This window comes from Podarcis gaigeae, assembly GCF_964106915.1.
Source record: "Podarcis gaigeae genome assembly, chromosome: 14".
NCBI lineage: Eukaryota > Metazoa > Chordata > Lepidosauria > Squamata > Lacertidae > Podarcis > Podarcis gaigeae.
This window is the reverse complement of record NC_139690.1, coordinates 45,193,788-45,214,436: the sequence shown is the minus strand read 5'-3', so window position 1 is coordinate 45,214,436 and position 20,649 is coordinate 45,193,788. Positions and strand designations below refer to the sequence as shown.

At 49.3% G+C, this 20,649-nt stretch overlaps 1 protein-coding gene across 7 annotated transcripts in view; it reads right to left on the bottom strand.

Annotated features, from left to right (window-relative positions):
* The window catches only part of LOC310831093 (myosin-11), a 1,553,087-nt gene that overhangs the window by 1,502,917 nt on the left and 29,521 nt on the right, over positions 1-20,649 (bottom strand). For 4 of the 7 annotated variants that reach the window (XR_014557758.1, XR_014557759.1, XM_083711242.1 and 1 more), the window contains exons 5-10: positions 12,829-12,931; positions 11,662-11,682; positions 9,068-9,160; positions 7,906-7,969; positions 4,139-4,237; positions 2,263-2,406 (exon numbers count right to left, since the gene is read on the bottom strand). Coding sequence is in view for 5 of the 7 variants with exons in the window: in XM_083711242.1 (XP_083567368.1) it covers positions 2,263-2,406; positions 4,139-4,237; positions 7,906-7,969; positions 9,068-9,160; positions 11,662-11,682; positions 12,829-12,931 (524 nt within the window). In the remaining 2 variants the exon portion in view is untranslated. The remainder of the gene's footprint in view (positions 1-2,262; positions 2,407-4,138; positions 4,238-7,905; positions 7,970-9,067; positions 9,161-11,661; positions 11,683-12,828; positions 12,932-20,649) is intronic. The other 3 variants (XM_083711241.1, XM_083711243.1, XM_083711240.1) reach the window with 1 other exon arrangement.

The window sequence follows — 20,649 nt, the reverse complement described above, 5'->3', positions numbered from 1 at the left end:
GGGATGGGGAATGGGGTAGTTGTCTAGACCAGTGGCATAGCATGGGGGAGAAGGAGCGGTTGCCTGAGGCACAAAATTTCAATGCCTAGTGCTGCCTCAATACAGCTGCGTGCTTATGTCTCTGGGCTCCATTGAAGATGGCTTCTCCATGCGAACCAGGAAATGACCTCTCCAGACGATGGAACAACTCTTATTTTCTTACATCTGTGGCTGTGATCTCTTGGGTGATGCAGACGCCATTAGGCAGTTGAATGCACATGTGTACTCTGTCCGTTTCCCTCCCACGCGGCCCTGGGTGCTGGTAACCCCTGCTATGACACTGCTCCAGATATTGTTGACCTTCAGCTACCATCAACCCCAGCCTGCATCGTGGATAGATGGGGATGATGGGAGTTGTGTCTGACAACATCTGGAAAGCCACATACTTCCCACCCCTGATCTAACCCAGTATTTTCTGTGCCAGATATAGCCAACCTGGTGCCCCCCCAATGTTACTGGACCACAAATCCTATCCCTGCCCCCCGGCCTTTGACCATGCTTGCAGGAACTGTAGTTCAACAATGTCTAAAAGGTACTACAGTGGTACCTCGGGTTAAGTACTTAATTCATTCCGGAGGTCCGTACTTAACCTGAAACTGTTCTTAACCTGAAGCACCACTTTAGCTAACGGGGCCTCCCGCTGCTGCTGCGCCGCCGGAGCACGATTTCTGTTCTCATCCTGAAGCAAAGTTCTTAACCTGAAGCATATGTAACCCGAGGTACCACTGTATGTCTTTGGTCCTCTTCCCTTGGGTCGAAACCCACTGATATGAGCTGGGTTGTGACTATCACCAAGTGAATAGATGGCAAAATATAGAGAAGCCGGTTTCCAGATCTGGGTTAAAGCTGGGTCCCATATCTAAAAAGGACGAGGTCTAGGCTGACTAGCAGCTCCTCTTCAGGAGAAATCTTTAAAATCACTACTTAAAACGTTTTCAGCTTTTGCAAGGAGCATATGTCTGCCGAGGCAATTCCCCCTCTCCTTTCAGCTTCTTGCAACAGGCCTTTCTGCAGAAGGCGGCTGCCATTGCACACTTCATACATCATCTATGCCCTTTCCCCTTCCTTCTAAATAGCGGATAATCAGGAAGAAGAAACCCAGAGGCTCTGTGGAATCCAGTTGCAGACCCCACCCATTTGTGGGTTGGTGGTTCCTCCCCTCCCTAATCTAGGCCTCCATTAACAAAATAATCTCCCATATTGCACACACCATCCAATTCCACGCTACCCACAAACCACCCAACATTTCACAGGTGAAAACAGGGACGTGGTTATAATAGAGAAGGCAGAATAATTCTGGTGAACAAAAATCCCCCCAACAGTTACTAGAATAGTTGCTAAAATAAACACTCTCAGGCGTTGAAGAAGTGCAGAGGAAGCTTGAGAAGGTAAAATTTAAAATACTACAAACCTAACATTGGAAATCACAATCCTTTCTCTTCAATTTTGCTTCAGGGTATCTGAAACTAATCCTACAGCAAAGCTGATTTAAGCCTGGAAGCTCAATGCATATAACTGGACCGCTCTCAATATCAGCTTTGCTGAAAGGCTCTTTTCAAATACCTTCATGCAAAAAACCTGGATCCAAATGCCACTATTCCTATGAAATAAAGGTAAAGGTAAAGGTACCCCTGCCCGTACGGGCCAGTCTTGACAGACTCTGGGGTTGTGCACCCATCTCACTTAAGAGGCCAGGGGCCAGCGCTGTCCGGAGACACTTCCGGGTCACGTGGCCAGAGCCGCACACGGAAACGCCGTTTACCTTCCCGCTGGTAAGCGGTCCCTATTTATCTACTTGCACCCGGAGGTGCTTTCGAACTGCTAGGTTGGCAGGCGCTGGGACCGAGCAACGGGAGCGCACCCTGCCGCAGGGATTCGAACCGCCGACCTTTCGATCGGCAAGTCCTAGGCGCTGAGGCTTTAACCCACAGCGCCACCTGCGTCCCATTCCTATGAAATACAAGACCGAAAAAAGAGAGAGATGCAGTTCACCAGACTAAATCTTGGAGTTCAACAAATACAAATATGCTTCATCTGTTCTAACAGCAGGTGAGCCTTTTTCCTAGTTCCTTTTCTCTGTTGCATGCATACTGTCCACCAGACTAAACCATCACCACTCACTTAAATATCCATCCTGCACTGAGTGACAGATTGTTGTTGTTTTCGGGATACAGAAAGAAAAGAAATGGATAGAGCACATTTGCTTTTTGCTTTCTTCCTTACCAACTTGCTCTTCCTCATTGAAACCCATAATACCCATAGCTTCCAGGGTCTCCTGGAACATCTCATCGTCTTGCTGAGAGGGAATGGGCACGTAGCCATTAGACAGGAAAGTGTAGTTGTTGAAACCTTCGAGCAGCAGGTCATCTAGAGAGTGAACAGTAGCAGAATTGAGACGAACCAGTGCTATAAAAGAAAACTGCAGGCTTTTATGCCTCTTACAACAAATTTTGCACGTTTTAATGTAATTTATGTCCTCCCCGTCATACTGCAAGCGGCTTTGTGTGGGTTATAACCTCAAAAGGCAGCCCATGAAGTACCGTATTTTTCGCCCTATAGGACGCACCGTCCTATAAGGCGCACCTAGTTTTTTGGGGGGGAAATAAAGGGGGGGGGAATTATTTTTCCCCCAGGCGCGGGGCTGGGGCGGGGGAGGCCCAAGCTTCCCCCGACCCCAGCCCCCAAATAGGCAGCTCTCTGCAAGCCGTGGGAGCCCAGCGCTGGCTCCCACTGCTTGCGGAGAGGTCCACGAAGCCTGGACGCGCTGAGCTCAGCGTGCGCAGGCTTCGGCATGCAGGCAACTCTCCACAAGCAGCGGGAGCGCTCCCTCGGCTTGCGGAGTGGTCCGCGAAGCCTGGAAAGCGAGAGGGGTCGGTGCGCACCGACCCCTCTCGCTCTCCAGTCTTCAGCGAAAGCCTGCATTCGCCCCATAGGACGCACACACATTTCTCCTTCATTTTTGGAGGAGAAAAAGTGCGTCCTATAGGGCAAAAAATACGGTACATGCAGAAATGAAGGGTTGCAGCCAACTCAGTCCTGCTCAGAGTAGAGCCATTGAAATGAATGAACCTAACATGGTCCCTTTGCTCTATTTTTGCTCTATAAGACGCACCTTTTCCCTTCCAAAAAATAAGGGGAGATGTGTGTGCGTCTTATGGAGCAAATGCAGGCTGCGCAGCTAAGCCAGAAGCCAGAACAGCAAGAGGGAAGGCTGTGCAGCGCTCCGTCTCACTGTTCTAGCTTCTGGCTTAGCTGTGCAAAGCCTCCACAGGGTAGTGGGATGAAGGCACTCCGCTGCCCTGCAGAGGCTTCATAGGCTGTCCCAGAAGCCAGAACAGTGAGACAGAGCACTGCGCAGCGCTCCATCTCGTTGTTCTAGCTTCGGGGTTAGCTGTGCAAAGCCTCCGCAGGGCAGCAGGGTGCCTTCATCCCACTGCCATCCGGAGGCTTTGCGGGCTGTCCCAGAAGCCTCCGCAGAGCACGGGGATAAAGGCTCCCTGTGCCCTGCGGAGGCTTTGCGCAAAGCTAGACCAGCTATCCCAGCCGCTATCCCATAAGCCAGAACAGCAAGAGGCTATCCCAGAAGCCAGATCCCTCTTGCTGTTCTGGCTTCTGGGATTCAGAATTTTTTTTTCTTGTTTCCTCCCCCCCAAACTAGGTGCGTCTTGTGGTCTGGTGCGTCTTATAGAGCAAAGAATACGGTGTATGCTCCTGTAACATTCACCCTCTAGCCCAACCTTTCCCAACCAGGTAGCCCCCACCCCAAAGCCCACCCTGCCCCATTATGCCCTTGCCCTGCCCCCTTTCCCAGCCACTTCTGGGTTGCTGCAATGCGCGCATGTGCGGTTTCACGTCAATTGGATGTGCGTTAATCAGGCGTTGCCTGACCAAGTCAGAACCAATCGTCCACCCATCTCAGTATTTTCTGCACTGACTGGCAGAGTCTCTCCAGGGGTTCAGGCAGGGAGTTTTCCCCAGTCTTGCTTATGGATGCCACTTGGAACTTCTACATGCAAAGGATAAGGTCTACTACCAAGCTACAGCCCCTGCCCTGCTCCTTGACGGTTCGAAACAGAAGCTGTCACTGCCAGTGCCTTACTCTTCATTTGTTCCGTGGCTCCAGCGAGCAGGTAATAAAATATGTGGAAGGTCCTTTCATCTCGGGCTTGCCGGATGGCCCGGGACTTTTCCAGCAAATCTGTCGGCAAATGTTAAGTAAGCAAGCAAGAAAGCGAAACTTTGGGTGCTTTTAAATATTGGCTCTGATGTTTTCACTACTTGGCGTAGTACCTCTTGCATAGGTTCTAAATGGTTTTAAATGTGTGCTATTGCTTTGTTGTCGTTGTCAGATCTCCACGTTAAGTGCTAATTTAATACAGTGGTACCTTGGTTCTCAAACTTAATCCGTTCTGGAAGTCCGTTCCAAAACCAAAGCGTTCCAAAACCAAGGTGCGCTTTCCCATAGAAAGTAATGCAAAATGGATTAATCCGTTCCAGACTTTTGAAAACAACTCCTAAAACAGCCATTTAACGTGATTTTTACTATCTAACGAGACCATTGATCCATAAAATGAAAGCAATAAACAATGTACTGCAGTCACACAACCAATCAATCAGTAGCTGAACTGCACAGTCACAAAAACAAAACAAAAATAGCCGCAAAAACAAAAACGCAAAATAAATAACAAAAACAGACAGACCTCAGCATAACACTCAAAACGGAAGTTTAACACTCAAAATGGAGCACATTCAGCTTTTGAAAAACGTTCACAACTGAAACACTTACGGGTTTGCAGTGTTTGGGTTCCAAGTTGTTTGAGTACCAAGACGTTTGAGAGCCAGGTACCACTGTAGTGGAAAGCAAGGATATGTAACCTAATAAAGTTGTTTTAATAAAGAGCCCCATCATAGGCCAGCCGCATCTGGCCTCGTCTCCCCTCAGCCGTCAACTGGGGGCAGCCATTACATCAGACCATCTCAATGGGAGAGATGGGAAGCAGAAAACTCACTCCATCACTTTCCCCCCAAAAGCCCATCTCCATCTGGCACCTCCCAGTCCCTGAACTGTGACAGCTATGTAATTATAAGAACTGCTTTAAGAATTGCTGCCTGAGTTTGATTTCTCCACCTCCTCTTTCCTCCCTTACCCCTTTCCTTGTGCGTCATGTTTATTTAGACCAGGGTTTTCCCATACTTGGGTCTCCACCCGTTTGGGGACTACAACTCCCATCATCCCTAGGTAGCAGGACCAGTGGTCAGGGATGATGGGAACTGTAGTCCAAAAATAGTCAAAGACCCAAGTTTGGGAAACCCTGGTCTAGACTGTGGGCGAGGACTGTATTAATGGATTGTATGTGGGAGCTCCTTTTGACTCAAGAGCAAGGTATAAATGCTCTCTAATATATATTATGGTGCTGGAGGAGACTCTTGTGAGTCCCATGAACTGCAAGAAGATCCAACCTCTCCATTCTGAAGGAAATCAGCCCTGAGTGCTCACTGGAAGGACAGATCCTGAAGCTGAGGCTCCAATACTTTGGCCACCTCATGAGAAGAGAAGACTCCCTGGAAAAGACCCTGATGCTGGGATAGATGGAGGACACAAGGAGAAGGGATGAGATGGCTGGACAGTGTTCTGGAAGCTACCAGCATGAGTTTGACCAAACTGCGGGAGGCAGTGGAAGACAGGAGTGCCTGGCGTGCTCTGATCCATGGGGTCACAAAGAGTCGGACACAACTAAACGACTAAACAACATCAACAACAACAACAACATGTGGGAGCTCCTTTTACTCAAGAGCAAGGTATAAATGCTTTCTAATATATATATATTATAGCAGCATCTTTCAGAATCTAAGCCAGAGAGAGATATTTCCCATTCGTGCCAACCTGAATTTAATTTAATTGAATGTCCCGGGGGCTGAACACAGGACCACCTGTGTGGGAAGAGGGAGCCATTCCCCTGTGACATTATCCCTCCATTTCCGAACACCTACCCTGCGTGGATTTAAAAGGAAGACCACTTAAAAGTCCTTTCTGGGGATGTCATTGGCAGGAGTGGAGAACCTCGAAATATGGCCCTTGGGACTTGCCCAAAGCCATATCCCTCATCAACTCTGCTCCACACTCTCCTTAAGCACTTTTGACTTGCTGAGATGTGCCTCTTTCTTGCCAAGATAGTGGATGGAGAGGGTGGGGGTGAGCTTATCTGGTTTTTACATGGCTGGAGTCTCATCTACTGACCTCCTACATTTGTCTCTGGCCATGCCCAGCACCCATACGTTTCCCCATGACAGACTGCAGCCCTCGGGTCCCCTGGTCTATGGCAACATCTTGTAGCAATGAGTTCCACAGGTGAGATGTTGGACCTGCTTCTGGCTTTCTGCTTCGCTTCAGCTGTGATGAAGTTAATGTGTTTCTCCCTGATGTTCCTCCTTTTCTTCCGTCTCCCCGCTGCAGATATTTAAGCCTTCCTGTATAAGGGAGATGCTCCTTTCCTGTGTCTCCTCCAGCTCCACAGAGGTTTCAGCTTTGCCAATGACTTCACTCATTTGCTTTCGATATTTATGCAGAGGATGACTACGGGGATGAATCTGCTCATTTGTTTGTTTCTCTGTTTAAACAAAGCGCTTTTGCACAAACACCGCACCAAGGAAAAACGCTGCTGGCAGCCGCTCCTGCACGAAAAGCAAATTTTTGCTGGAAATGTTGACATTTCAGCTTGGTGACTGGGAGCGACCGCCGAGACCACATAACACTGGTCTTGAAAGACCTACATTGGCTCCCAGTACATTTCCGAGCACAATTCAAAGTGTTGGTGCTGACCTTGAAAGCCCAAAACCAGGGGTCAGCAACCTAAGGTCCATGGGCCACAAGCAGCCCATGGGGGTCGTTTAACTGGCCCATGGACCCCTGCCGCCCACTCGGCTCTCATGCACCATGCTAAATCAGCACGGAGAAGAGCGGGAACCGCCTTCTGAATCAGGCCCAATTGCCTTCTGGATCCAGCCCGCGGACGGTCCAGGAATCGCCACGTGGATCGCCAATGTGCACGTTCTTTACCTCTCCCTCCCTCGGCGGGGCTGGCAGCGCCTCCTCCCTCCCTCCCTCCTCCTGGCTTCTCCCTGCCCTGCCTAGAGGAAGAAGGGGGCTGGGCTTTGTTGGTGCCAGCAGAAGCAGCACTCGAGCGGCCGCCATTTTAAGCAGCCCCTCTCTGGAGCCCTTTTGTGAGCCGCTCATCGTCCCTCCTCCGCCGCCGCCGCCAGCCCCTGCTGCTCACAAGACACAGGTAAGCAGCCACCGGGGCTCCCGGGGCTCTTGCATCATTTCCCCCCCAAAATATAGTCGTCCCCCCCCCCAAGGTCTGAGGGACAGGGGACCGGGCCCCTGCTGAAAAAGTTTGCTAACCCCTGTCCTAGCCTATTCTCTCCTGTGGCTTAGTGCCCCCACTCTGGGTGGCCAGAAGGAGCTATTGCTGCTCCTCTGGAGTCAGCAGACCTGAGGAACCACACTGAGTCCAACACCTGGGCCTAGAAATCTGCTGCTTCTGGAGTGCCTCTTCTTCCTGATCTGGGGACGAGGAAGAAATTAGGTGTTTTGATTCACCCTTTCATGAGAACCTAGCTAATTCTTGCCCTCTCCAAAGAAGCGCACAAACTCAACCGGCAGCCATTCGAGATCTGCACCATGAATGAAGGCAGCAAAGCTGCCAGGATCAGACCCAAACAGAGACAACCACATCAGATCAGCCTCCTACGTCCTCTCCCCACCTGGCCTTGGAAATGTTTGCCTTTCTCAGGCACAACTCTAAGCTCTGAGTACAACTTTCTCGCACTCCTCCAATTCCATCCCACATGCCAAAAAAAGGATACAGGTTTCTATGTTTGCTCCCACGATGTAGCCGGTTACGTCAAAGTTGATGCGGATGAATTTGCCCTGTCGGTGATAAGAGAAGATGGCTTTTGATACCTGCTAGCACAACCTGAGAATTATAGGCTTCCCCAGGCTAACTTAACCAGAATGGAATTGGGATGGGGTTAGCTTGAAGGGATTCTGCACAGAGATATACAGTGGTACCTTTGGTTGTGAACGGGATCCGTTCCGGAGGCCCGTTTGCAACCTGAAAAGAACACAACCCACAGCGGCGCCTCTGTGCACATGCGGTTTGCGATTCACCGCTTCTGTGCATGCGCGTGACGTCATTTTGCGCTTCTGCGCATGTGCGAGTGGCAAAACCCGGAAGTAACCCTTTCTGGTACTTCCGGGTCGCCGCAGGATGCAACCTGAAAAAACGTAACATGAAGCAAACGTAACATGAGGTATGACTGTAGTTCCAAAACCATTTTTGGACACATGGGCAGATCTGAATTTTTGAGGGCCACCCCCTCTGGTCACTCCGCTTGCCCTCTCCTAGATCAGCTCCCCCAGCTGCCCAGATAGAGAGAACGTGTGCGCATGCAGAGATTGGTTTTCCCCAAGGGATCTGCGTAAAAGTTGGATCCAGTGGAACTGAGCCTCAGAAATTACATAGAGCTGAAAGAGGAAGAGAATTCTTCTGATTCTCCCTTCAGCTCTATGTACTTTCTGAGCGAGAAATGGGTAACTCTCACCACCTCATGACCAAGAGGGCACTGAAGGGGCCCCCCTGGTTTTGTGGGTACCAGAGGAAGACCTTAAGGGAGCCATTGCACTAGGGGGTCACACTGGTAACCCCTCGCTTGGCTGATGAGAATTGTGATTGCCGTTGTTTTTCTTGATCCAAGCAGGGACCTCCAGCTCCAATTGTGCCTATTTTCCAGAGGCTGTCCCAGATTTACAGAAGCCATCCCGATTTCTGATTTGAGACAGGAACGTCCAGTTTTTACTTATCCCTATTTTCATCGGATAAATGCCAGAGGGTATGGGACAATGGATATGCTTTCAAGCACTGTGTCATTGAGATCCATACACCTTGTAGCTAAGTTTCCCAGAAGCAAATGAATGTCCCACTTGGTCTATAACATTCAAAGCAGTATTATATCACTTCCAACTTACGAATCGGGAAGAGTTGTCGTTCTTCACAGTTTTGGCATTCCCAAAAGCTTCGAGGATGGGGTTCGCCTGCAGCAGCTGTTTCTCCAGCTCACCCTAAAACGGATTCAAACACCATTATCATCAGAAAGAGGACAAGTCTCTCCGCTGTAAACAGACACACACAAGATGAATACAGAGGCTTCGGCCAAGGCAGGTCCAGCCTTGATTCCCTCCCCTGCAGATAATCTCTTATTTTTTTAAAAAAAATGCATGTGTATTGTAATGCATTTACAAGAAAGAAGGGCTTTCTTTTGCTATGGGCACCCCAGTCAGCATTCTACTACAACACACACAGCGTAAAGAGGTGGGAACCACAGCACTGGGTATTTTATACCAGTCTAGCCCTCCATACATTGCTGGACTCCAACTCCCATCATCCCTGGCTATTGGGGCTGATGGGAGTTGGAGTCCAAGAACATCTGGGGAGGCCATGGGTGTCCTGTGCTTTGCACATTCAAGCATTTTGGAGATTATCTCTGCAAGGGATGGGAATGAGAAGCCTGAAGCGGCCTGCCGTAAATGTTGAGCTCTCTGTTTCTTCCTGCTCCTTGTTTAGCCCGGCGCTGTCCACCAAGGCTCCTCTGGCTGGACAAGGCAGCTGGTTGCTGCAGATGAAATCCTTTCTTCGGATGGCCGCAATAAAGGGCAACACATCTCTTTTCACTGTGTGTCCAATGCTCCATCAAAGGCTGGTCGTGATATTTCTGGAACGGCCTGCTAAGAACTCCTCCCTCCCCCTCAAACCCCGGACCTAGAGGGTTGAAGCGTTTACTCAGCAAGGGGACAATGCTGTAAATTAGGCAAGGGAAAGAAATGGCCAAAAAATAAAAACCTGTAAGGTAATGCAGCACAAAGCAGATTACGCCGCATCTATTAATCATGTTAAATGCAGGGCTTTTGAGAAGGTTGAATATGACAATGCATTATTTTGGGGTTTTTAAAATATCCAGATTCCCCAACCCCTGTGCAAATGCATGCATGCAGTTACACACAGATGATGATGATGATGAACACACACACACACAAGCCATACAATGTATCCAGGCAAACGCTAATTAAGCAAATTCCGAAAGCAATGACAACAGGCCAGTTAACAGATTTAGGTCAAAGAAAGAGGAAGGCGGAATATCGGAGGTGAATCCAAAAGAGGCATACTTTGCTTTGGGCTTCTAAACGGTCTCCTCCACTCACCACCTGTGGTGATTATAAATCAGCTCCAGGTGACTAGATAGCAAAACTCCCGTGAACTGGAAGAGAACAGTTTCCTTTTTTTTTCCTTTCAAGCTGTCAATATGGGCAAATAACTACGCCCATTTCTTCGCCACTAGGCCAGTTGTTTGGGGAGGAGTGGACAGAGGGACAAGTAACATCTGTAGACTTAGCTGCCAAGCTAGAACAGCTGTTCAATTGGCACTTCGCTTCTGTTGTTTTAGTCAAGTCATTCTCTGCCAAGAGCTGAAGGAATACTGGATCATTCCTGAAACCAGAACTGAACTTTCAAAATTACTGATGGACAAGGAGCCCCACATGTGAAGTTTCCATTGTCCTTGGGGGGGGGTGTTTTGTGGAAGCATCAATCAAAAAGGAAAAAAGGCCTCTGAAACCTTGGAGATCAGATCTAGGGCTGTGTCCACACCATACATTTAAAGCACACACATTTTCCCAAAAAGAATTCAGGGAACTGTAGTTTGTTGAGGATGCAAAGAGCTACTATTGCCAGAACCCTTAACAGACTACCATTCTCAGGGTTCTTTTGCAGGGGAGGGAATGCACTTTAAATGTGCCCTAAATGGATGGTTTGTACACAAGCTAGAGGTCTCTGCATTGTCTCAATCAGCTACTCTTTCCCACATAACTGGCGCCTAGCGCTGCTGCAAAACTGCCAAGTCTGTATTAAATAAATTCCCAAAGTTTAAAGCTTAATTCTTTTGCATGGCGATTGTTATAACCTGGCCACTTTGAAGGCATGCGGAAGGAGGTTTGTTGCAGGTGTAGCAGAGGGCAGGCAGCAAGCAATGTCAAAAAACGAACAGCGTGCAAGCAGACCGGGATCATGTCGATCAACTACCACACTGTGATCCTTGGGGAGAGTAAGGCACTCTTTCAAAAAGCGTCCAGTTTGAAGTGCATCACCCCTCGGGACTACTTCCTCTCGAAATGACACTTCTGGCCACAAGTTTGCTCTTCCAAGATGTGTTGGAAAGAGGAAACGATTCCAGTGTGCAAAACCGAGCAGTGCTACTGGGAAAAGCAATTCTCGTGGCCTCAGTTCTCATGAAGATGGTGATCCCAAGCACACTTTTTCTGGGAGCAAGACCTGCTGAAACCCGGACCACTAACTCTGACGATGGTGCAGTTGAGATCAGGACATTGGGAGAACATACACGTGAACCCTGGGTGCTATTGTTGCCCTGGGCCATGTGGGATCTTGTCACATCGAACCATTGGGTGATTTCTTCTAGAAGGTGGAGTGCAAAAACACCATGCAGATCTACACTCCGTGCCTTTGTATATATATACACACACACACACACCAAATAATCCAGGTTACTCACGTAAGCAAAAGATGGACCTTGCTGCAGTCAGATAACACGGCATAAAACAGTTGTCAGTATCATTCCCGTCACATCCCAAAGTACTTTTTTTTTTAAAAAGGTGTTTCCACCTGAATTCACTTGAATGAAAGGTGTTTATATGTATGTATGCATGCATATTATATATGCATACAGACACACAACACACCTCCTCAAGGAAAATAAAGGCAGAAGGACCAACCTGTGGATCTGCACTGGTACGTTTAGATACGACCTAAATCCAAACAAATAAATGTTTTGCTTGGGGGCGGTGGGGGGAGATAGATTAGTCTTAAATTGAGCTCTCCACTTTTTCACATCAACCTGCCATTTTTCCTTTAAGTCCTCGTGAAAATTCATCAGAATCTGAGTGCGGATTTCTTTGAACAGGTGCATTTAAAAAATAAATAAATACACTTCTGCCAGATACAACATATGCTGGAATCTTACTGTCATCAATATAGGCATGTATTGCATGTTTTACATTTATAGGATGCATTGCTGCACACAGGAGCTGGCTAGAGAGCCACACTGCAAAAATTTGGGGAAGTGCGGATTTCGGAGGGCGTCTGGTTCGCATCTTGTTTCGGAAAGGGAAGATTGGGCAGGTCCATGTTAAAATACGCAAGCTGAATTGAATTTCTACCCTTTCCCTAACTCCCACCTCCCCTGACCATTGGCCATATTGGCTAGGGAGGTGATGGGAGGTGGAGTCCCACATCATCCCGAGAGCCACAGGTCCCCCCCGCAGGCTGATGGAAGGAAAGGATCCAGCCCTGTCTCACCCAGAAGCTTTAAAGATGGGGAGCGGACTTCCACATTTCCCCAGCGTCAGCAGCTCCCCAGAGGAGGAGCCGCCGCATATGGAAAGCTATGCGCTCTTCTCCCACTTGCCTGCGCTTAAGGAGGGGATGTCAAACAAAGAGCCCCTTTTCCATAAACACACGGGGTTGTGACATAACTGCGTCCTCTCAGTAATATGTCAGCAATTTGGCAACGAAAGGGATGCAGAAAACGGCCTGAGCTGCAAGGCAGCCGGCCTGGTCCAAGTACCATTGTTAGCTAAAGACTATCCCGGTGCTCCCCTAGGAGACATTCGCGTTGTTTTCGTTTGTTGAGACAGAAGAGGCTGCTCCAGAGAATGCTTACCGTGATGCTGGTGTCCTTCTTGCCCTTGTGAGAAGAGGCCACGACAGCCAGATACTGAATGACTTTCTTGGTATTTTCCGTTTTGCCGGCACCAGATTCCCCTCTAAGGAGGAAAGGAGAGGAGAGAGGGAAGGTAGCATTGCATTTCTCTCCCACCACCCAGCAATCAGGGAAAGGGAAAAGGTAAAGGACCCCTGGACGGTTAAGTCCAGTCAAAGGCGACTATGGGATTGCGGCGCTCATCTCGCTTTCAGGCCAAGGAAGCTGGTGTTTGTCCACAGACAGCTTTCCTGGTCATGTGGCCAGCAAGGCTAAACCAATTATGGTGTAACGGAACACTGTGATGGAAGCCAGAGTGCACAGAAACACCATTTACCTTCCCGCCATGGCGATACCTATTTATCTACTTGCACAGGTGTGCTTTTGAACTGCTAGGTTGGCTGCAGCAGGGACCGAGCAACGGGAGCTCACCCAGTCACGGGGATTCGAACTGCCGACCTTCTGACCGGCAAGCCCAAGAGGCTCAGTGGTTTAGACCACAATGCCACAAGCTGAGTGCTATTCTGCTTCCACTAGGGGAGAGGGAAGGAGGGAGGGAGGGAGAGAGAGACAGATCCAGCCAAGACGAAGCCCACTCATTCTGGCCTCTGCTGGCCCCCAGAGAATGACCGCTGCCCACATTAAATGGGGGGCACCCTTTGGTGGTCGCGCAGCCCGCTGGACTCTATGCAGGACCATTAGCACAGGCTTGGCTTCGCCTTCCTCTGGAGGTTTCCACCTACCCCAGCCAGTTGCCCAATCCCGCCTGGGGAGGCGTTGCCAAGGTGATCAGGCCAGGTAGGGGGAGGGACCACCTGCCCACACAATAGGGGGAGGATCTTACCTGGGCATCCTCAGTTGGCTCCAGAGCTTCTCCCACCCTACCCACCCTCAGTTAAGACTTCTTTTGCAGGTTAACCTTTTCTCCACAGGGACGCGGGTGCTGCTACGTCAAGGGCTGGAACCTGCATTGGCCTTTCCCGTTGCAAGACGTCACAACTTTGGTGGTATCAGGCCTTGGGCGGAATCCTTAGTCTATCTTCTGTAAATGGGGGTGGGCGTGTAGCGGTGACCCATGCCCCCCTCCTCTTTGTGGTGGTGATACCAGGGTTCCTTATTAAAGGGGTTGTTTAGAGGGGAGTCTTTGGCCGTATGCCTAGAGGTTGTCATTGCTCTCCCCTGCGATGGCGGCATAACGGGAGCGGACTCTCTCTGCTTGAACATATGTTCTCCAGAGCCAGCCCATCCCCCCCACACTGGATAACCCTGATGTTCCCCAGATCCCCGGCGGGGGACTGGGAGGGATAAACGCCCAATGCCTGAGCCAAGGTCTACCCACATCTGAAACATAATAAAGTTCTGGCCAATTTTAATCCCATAGCACAGTGTTTCTCAACCTGTGGGTCCCCAGATGTTGTTGGACTGCAACTCCCATCATTCCTAGCCAGCATGATCAGCGGTCAGGGATGATGGGAGTTGTAGTCCAACACCATCTGGGGACCCACAGGTTGAGAACCACTGCATAGCACGTTGTCTTGAGTCGTTATTCCACACGGGGGCCGGCCAGGGTTTTGGGGGACTCCACCTGTCCACCCAAATACTAGATTAAACTTCCTACAACATACTCCAACAACAATGGATCTACTGCCTTTCCACTCTGCCTCTGAGAATTCATGCGACACCATGCACACCAAACTGTGAGATCTAGCAACAAACCGTTCTAGGTCCCTTGAAACATGTGTGTGGGAGCTCAGGCCCATGTGCAGAAACTGCCTTCTTGACTACTGGACCCACTCTTGGTCTCGTCCTCTCACTCTGCCAGAACCTGTCAAGTCCATAACTCATTGAGGGTTTGAGACCCATCAGCTACCCTCACCTGGTTCAGCCGGCCAGTCAAAGCCGTTTCCTGGGGTTGTGGCTGCTATCACCTGCTGACAGCTTCTAGGAGCCACAGGTGAGAGCTAAGTGTAACGTTCCACTCCACCATTTGTCCAAGGAGCTCAAGCAACACTTCTGTTGCTCTCCATTTTATCCTCTCAGCAACCCTGTGAGGTAGGTTAGACTGAGAAACAGCAGCTGCCCCAGAGTCGCCCAGTGGACTTTGTGGCTAAGCAGGGATTTGAACCCTGGTCTTCCAGGACCTAGTTTGGCACTCTAACCACTATTCCACACGGGCTTTCATACTCCTTGCCACTTATCCAATATTAAACTGAGAGGAGTCAGGAGTCCTAAAGGGCTGGAGAGCTTTTTGCCTTGGTTCCAAGTTCCTTCAGTCTTGAACGCACATCTTTTAAAATATTGGGGAAAGGATGTGGAAACAACACGAAGATATAGATAGCTATCGCAGGAGTGCATAATCAAGCCTTAAAGCTTACTCATTTGTCTGGGATGTCGTCCAGGGGTTTGGAAACATCCACAGCTGAGTGTTTGGGCTTTAAACTTTCAAATGTTATTTCGCATTATCTCCAACCTGGCCCTCAGTCCCTGCCTGGTCCTTGATTCTCTCCCTAAGGCTACATACCCTTCACCGGCCTTGCTCTGCACCTTCCTTGAATGTTTTTGCCTGACTGGAATGTGCCCTTCAAACTCTGAAAATATCTTTTGCTTGCCTAGACGGAGGACTGAGGTGACAGGGTATATAGAAACCAGCCAACTATACAAAGGCAACATTTACATCTGTTGCTCTCCTTCAGGGGTAGGCAACCTAAGGCCCATGGGCCCACGGGGGTCGTTTAACCGGCCCACGAGCCACCCCCGAACCAAGCTACCAGCTCGGTGAGTCCCCGTGCGCTGCGCCAAACTGGTGCAGCACGGCACGGGGACTCGCTTCCGCGGCGCCGGAAATAGCATCTGCGCAGACGTCGGAAATCACAGGGATCTCCACTGGAGTGAACCGGCCCAGGCGAGGTAAACCTTGCCGACCCCTGGGTCTCCTTGCTCCTGCCTCGGACCCCACCCACCATTGCCATGTGGCCCCCAGAAGCTTTCACAGAAGGGTTCGTGGCCCTCAGTCTGGAAAAAAGTTCCCCGTTCCCGTCGCAACAGTAACTAAAAGCAGGGACAAGATGGTTGCATCCGGGTTAACGGCCCCCAATTCATTTGCCTCCCCAACATCCTCTTGTATTTCTGAAGTGAAGGCACAAACACATCAAGGAAGTATTTCTTTTTTTAAAAAAGTAAGGACATTTGCAGAGGAGTGGAGAGTGGATCTGCCTGAGGTTCCTTTGATCTTGGAGCTGTTCCACCAACTCTGCTCTGCTCAATTCCTTTTCCTAATTAGGAGGTGCCTCTTCTCAAATGCTGGCCCACAGATAAATGTCCATGCGACAGCCCCACATGCACACCCGAGAGGAGGAAGGTAGGAGGGTGCTTTGTGTTGGCACGAAGCCTTAAGAAGGCTAGACGCTGTTTCTTCCTAGGGTGCTGTTCCGTGGGGGAAGCCACGACTGTTTAAAGTGCTACAAGACTACTTTAAGAGCAGTTTGTTAAGGGTGCCGGAAGTTCTCAGGAAACCCTTCATAGAGCTACAATTCCAGAGCTCAGCCCAGAAGGGCTGACAGTTAAACCACTGTGGGAATTGTAGCTCTGTAGAAAACTACAGTCCCTAGTAGGAAAGCTGTGACTTCTAAATATATGGTGAGTATATTGTATAGATTTAGAAGTCACAGCTTTCCTACTAGGGACTGTAGTTTGCTACAGAGGTACAATTCCCACAGTGGTTTAACCACAATGGTTTACTATATGGTGCGTATGTTGCTTAACTGGGACGTGGGTGGCGCTGTGGGGTAAACCACAGAGCCTAGGACTTGCCAATCAGAAGGTTGGCGGTTTGAATCCCCGCGATGGGGTGAGCTCCCATTGCTCGGTCCCTGCTCCTGCCAACCTAGCAGTTCGAAAGCACGTCAAAGTGCAAGTAGATAAATAGGTACCGCTCCGGCGGGAAGGTAAACGGCGTTTCCGTGCGCTGCTCTGGTTTGCCAGAAGCGGTTTAGTCATGCTGGCCACATGACCTGGAAGTTGTATGCTGGCTCCCTCGGCCAATAAAGTGACATGAGCGCCGCAACCCCAGAGTCGGCCACGACTGGACCTAACGGTCAGGGGTCCCTTTACCTTTATGTTGCTTAACTGGTGCCTGGCTACAGCATACCCATTCCTCCCAAACAAACTACGGAAAACCCCCACAACACTAAACAGGTTCACACAGACCATGCTTAAAGCATGGAAAGGAAAAGTAGGTAAACTGTCCCCCAACCCCATCCCCACTAATTCCCCTGGCACACCACCCACTATTCCACCACGCAGCACAAAACCTCCCAATAAAAACCTGGCAAGCCAAAGGCTTATACAGTGGACGCTCGGGTTGCAAACGTGATCCGTGTGGGAGGTGCGTTCGCAACCTGCAGCATGCGTCCGCGCACACGCAGGTTGTGATTCAGCACTTCTGCGCATGCGCAAGTATGATTTAGCGCTTCTGCGCATGCGTGAGCGCCGAAACCTGGAAGAAACCCCTTCCAGTACTTCCGGGTTCAGCGCGGTGCACAACCCGAAGACGCACAACCTGAACCTTCTGTAACCCGAGGTATGACTGTACAGTGGTACCTCGGGTTAAGTACTTAATTCGTTCCGGAGGTCCATACTTAACCTGAAACTGTTCTTAACCTGAAGCACCACTTTAGCTAATGGGGCCTCCTGCTGCTGCCGTGCCGCCGGAGCACAATTTCTGTTCTCATCCTGAAGCAAAGTTCTTAATCTGAAGCACTATTTCTGGGTTAGCGGAGTCTGTAACCTGAAGCGTATGTAACCTGAAGCGTATGTAACATGAGGTAACACTGTACTGCCTAGCAGACTTCTACAAAAATAACAAAGCCATATCAACACATCACCGAAGAATGGATGCTTTTGAATTCTGGTGCTGGAGGAGACTCTTGAGAGTCCCACGGACTGCAAGAAGATCAAACCTCTCCATTCTGAAGGAAATCAGCCCTGAGTGCTCACTGGAAGGACAGATCCTGAAGCTGAGGCTCCAATACTTTGGCCACCTCATGAGAAGAGAAGACTCCCTGGAAAAGACCCTGATGTTGGGAAAGATGGAGGGCACAAGGAGAAGGGGACGACAGAGGACGAGATGGTTGGACAGTGTTCTCGAAGCTACCAGCATGAGTTTGACCAAACTGCGGGAGGCAGTGGAAGACAGGAGTGCCTGGTGTGCTCTGGTCCAGGGGGTCATGAAGAGTCGGACACGACTAAACAACTAAAGAACAACATCAAAACAAAGAGATACAAGACAAACTAGGGGGCACCCAAATGCCCTGTCTAACACACCACCAACTGGTGCCTGCCTGTCGCTGAGGCCAGAAGGACCATTGGTCAGATCCAGCAAGGTAATGCTCCTGTGTTCTTAAGGGAGGATGTGTGAGCTCTCTGTCCAAGCCCCTCTGAAGTGAACAGCTCTGGAGCAGGATAAACTCTGCCTAAGGACCCAGCCTCTTTCTTCAAATGGTTTCTTTGGGGGGGGGGGTGATGAACCCTGATCTCGCACAGTTTCAAGTCTGCCTGCAGCTTCACATGGGGCCCGAAGCTGAAATATGTGCATGTTTTATTGATAAAAATTAAGTGTTCTGGGAACGGCTCCAGACTAAACATGCCAGTTTGAAGACATTTGCGTAAAAGGCTTTCACATAAATCTACTTTACATCCTTGCTTTTGGGAAGACCAAAAACATGCTTTAAAAAAAAATACATTAACTTCACTTATTATACTTTAGCCATCCTTCCTCTTCCACTGAATTTCCTTTGCCCGAGGGCAGGAACAGTTTGCCGGAGACCCTATTTCCACCCCTCCCCAGTTTTGAAATCAGAAAAACTGCCTACCCTGTGGCATCACAGCAAGGGCACATCTAATCCAGTATCCTGTTTCTTAAGGGGGGGGGTGGACAACAACTAGATACCCCTAGCAAAGCCAACAAGCATGGCATGAGAGCATGTATTTTAATATTCTGCTGGAAGCCGTCCAGAGTGGCTGGGGAATGATGGAATATATGGAGTTGGCGGAGATGACTGGCAGAATCCGAGACCTGGGAGAAGAGCTGGTGGAAGAGGATTGGAAGAAATTTAAAGACTATCTACAGAAACAGTGCAAAATTTATGAATACTAAAATGATGTTGGATTAAAAATAAGCGGCATTAGTGATAAAGTTAGAAAGAGTATGCAAAAATGAATTGATGGATGAAAATATTTGAGTTGTGATATATTAAGATACAAAGTTAACGATGATAAATTGAAAGAGGGCAAGGATATGCTGATTTGATTATGTAAATGGGAATACAAAAAGGGGAGGTGTGAGGAGGTCAAGGAAACAAGGTAATGAGCTTTAAAGTTAAAAAAGAAAAAAATGGATTTTTTCTTTTTTCTTTTTATTTTTATTTACTTTTTGTTTTTTGTATCTTGTATTTTTCTGTTTTCTTTTTTCTCTTTTTTCTCTGTATTTTGTTATGATTTTGTAAAACCTCAATAAATATTTATTAAAAAAACACAGAGTGGCTGGGGAAACTGAGCCAGATGGGCGGGGTATAAATAAAAAAATATATTATTATTATTATTATTGCCAGCCAAGCAACTGCTGCTCAGATATAAAAGGTAAAGGTAAAGGTACCCCTGCCCGTACGGGCCAGTCTTGACAGACTCTGGGGTTGTGCGCCCATCTCACTCAAGAGGCCAGGGGCCAGCTCTGTCCGGAGACACTTCCGGGTCACGTGGCCAGCGTGACATCGCTGCTCTGGCGAGCCAGAGCCGCACACGGAAACGCCGTTTACCTTCCCGCTGGTAAGCGGTCCCTATTTATCTACTTGCACCCGGAGGTGCTTTCGAACTGCTAGGTTGGCAGGCGCTGGGGCCGAGCAGCAGGAGCGCACCCCGCCGCAGGGATTCGAACCGCCGACCTTTCGATCGGCAAGTCCTAGGCGCTGAGGCTTTAACCCACAGCGCCACCTGCGTCCCCCTGCTCAGATATACACTGCCTTTAAACATGGAGGCTCCACAGCCAATCCTTTCTGCTGTGTCATTGGGGGGGGGGTGTCTTGGCTGCCTGACCTCGCAGACTACGCAGTTTGGAAGGGCGTCAAACGTGGGCACTTACAGACCGCTGCTATTTCCGAGTGACAGTCAGTCGCATAATGGCCTATTCAAATTGAACAATCATGGCTGACAAGCCAACCTTCCCACTCCCCCCACAACCTAGACTTTTTGCAGTAAGGAAAGTGATGCAGAAAATGCACTAGAATGTATGGAATGGGGCTTACTTTGCAGTGCCCTCCAGCCTCCCAGCAAACAAATCAAGGCGAATGCTTAGCAAACAGGTAACCTGGAAGAGGCTGGTATCTTAAAATCTCCATGAGGTTACCCCCCCCCCCGGCTGCCAATAATGTTTAAATATTGCATCGTTAATGTTACAGTTCTGTGCCGTCGCCCAGACTTTGCATGAAAAAGTTTTCCAGTCTGATCCTCGGCATCTGCATTGAAAGGGGCAGGTAGAAGTTGATGCTACCGGAGAGCTGGGAAGATCTGCTGCCCATCAGTCGGCAGTATAGGACTCAACAAACAACTAACCTGCTCTAAAGCAACTTCCTCCATTCCTAAGTAAATTAACTGAAGTGTGAGCCCAAAGTAGCCACTTGCTAGAGAGGTTGGCCACTGCGCCTCTGAGTGAGTCAGTACTCTGGCCTACCCAAAAGCACACCCAGACTCAGTGCTTCTTTTCTGGGGGTACGTATACCCCTAAACATT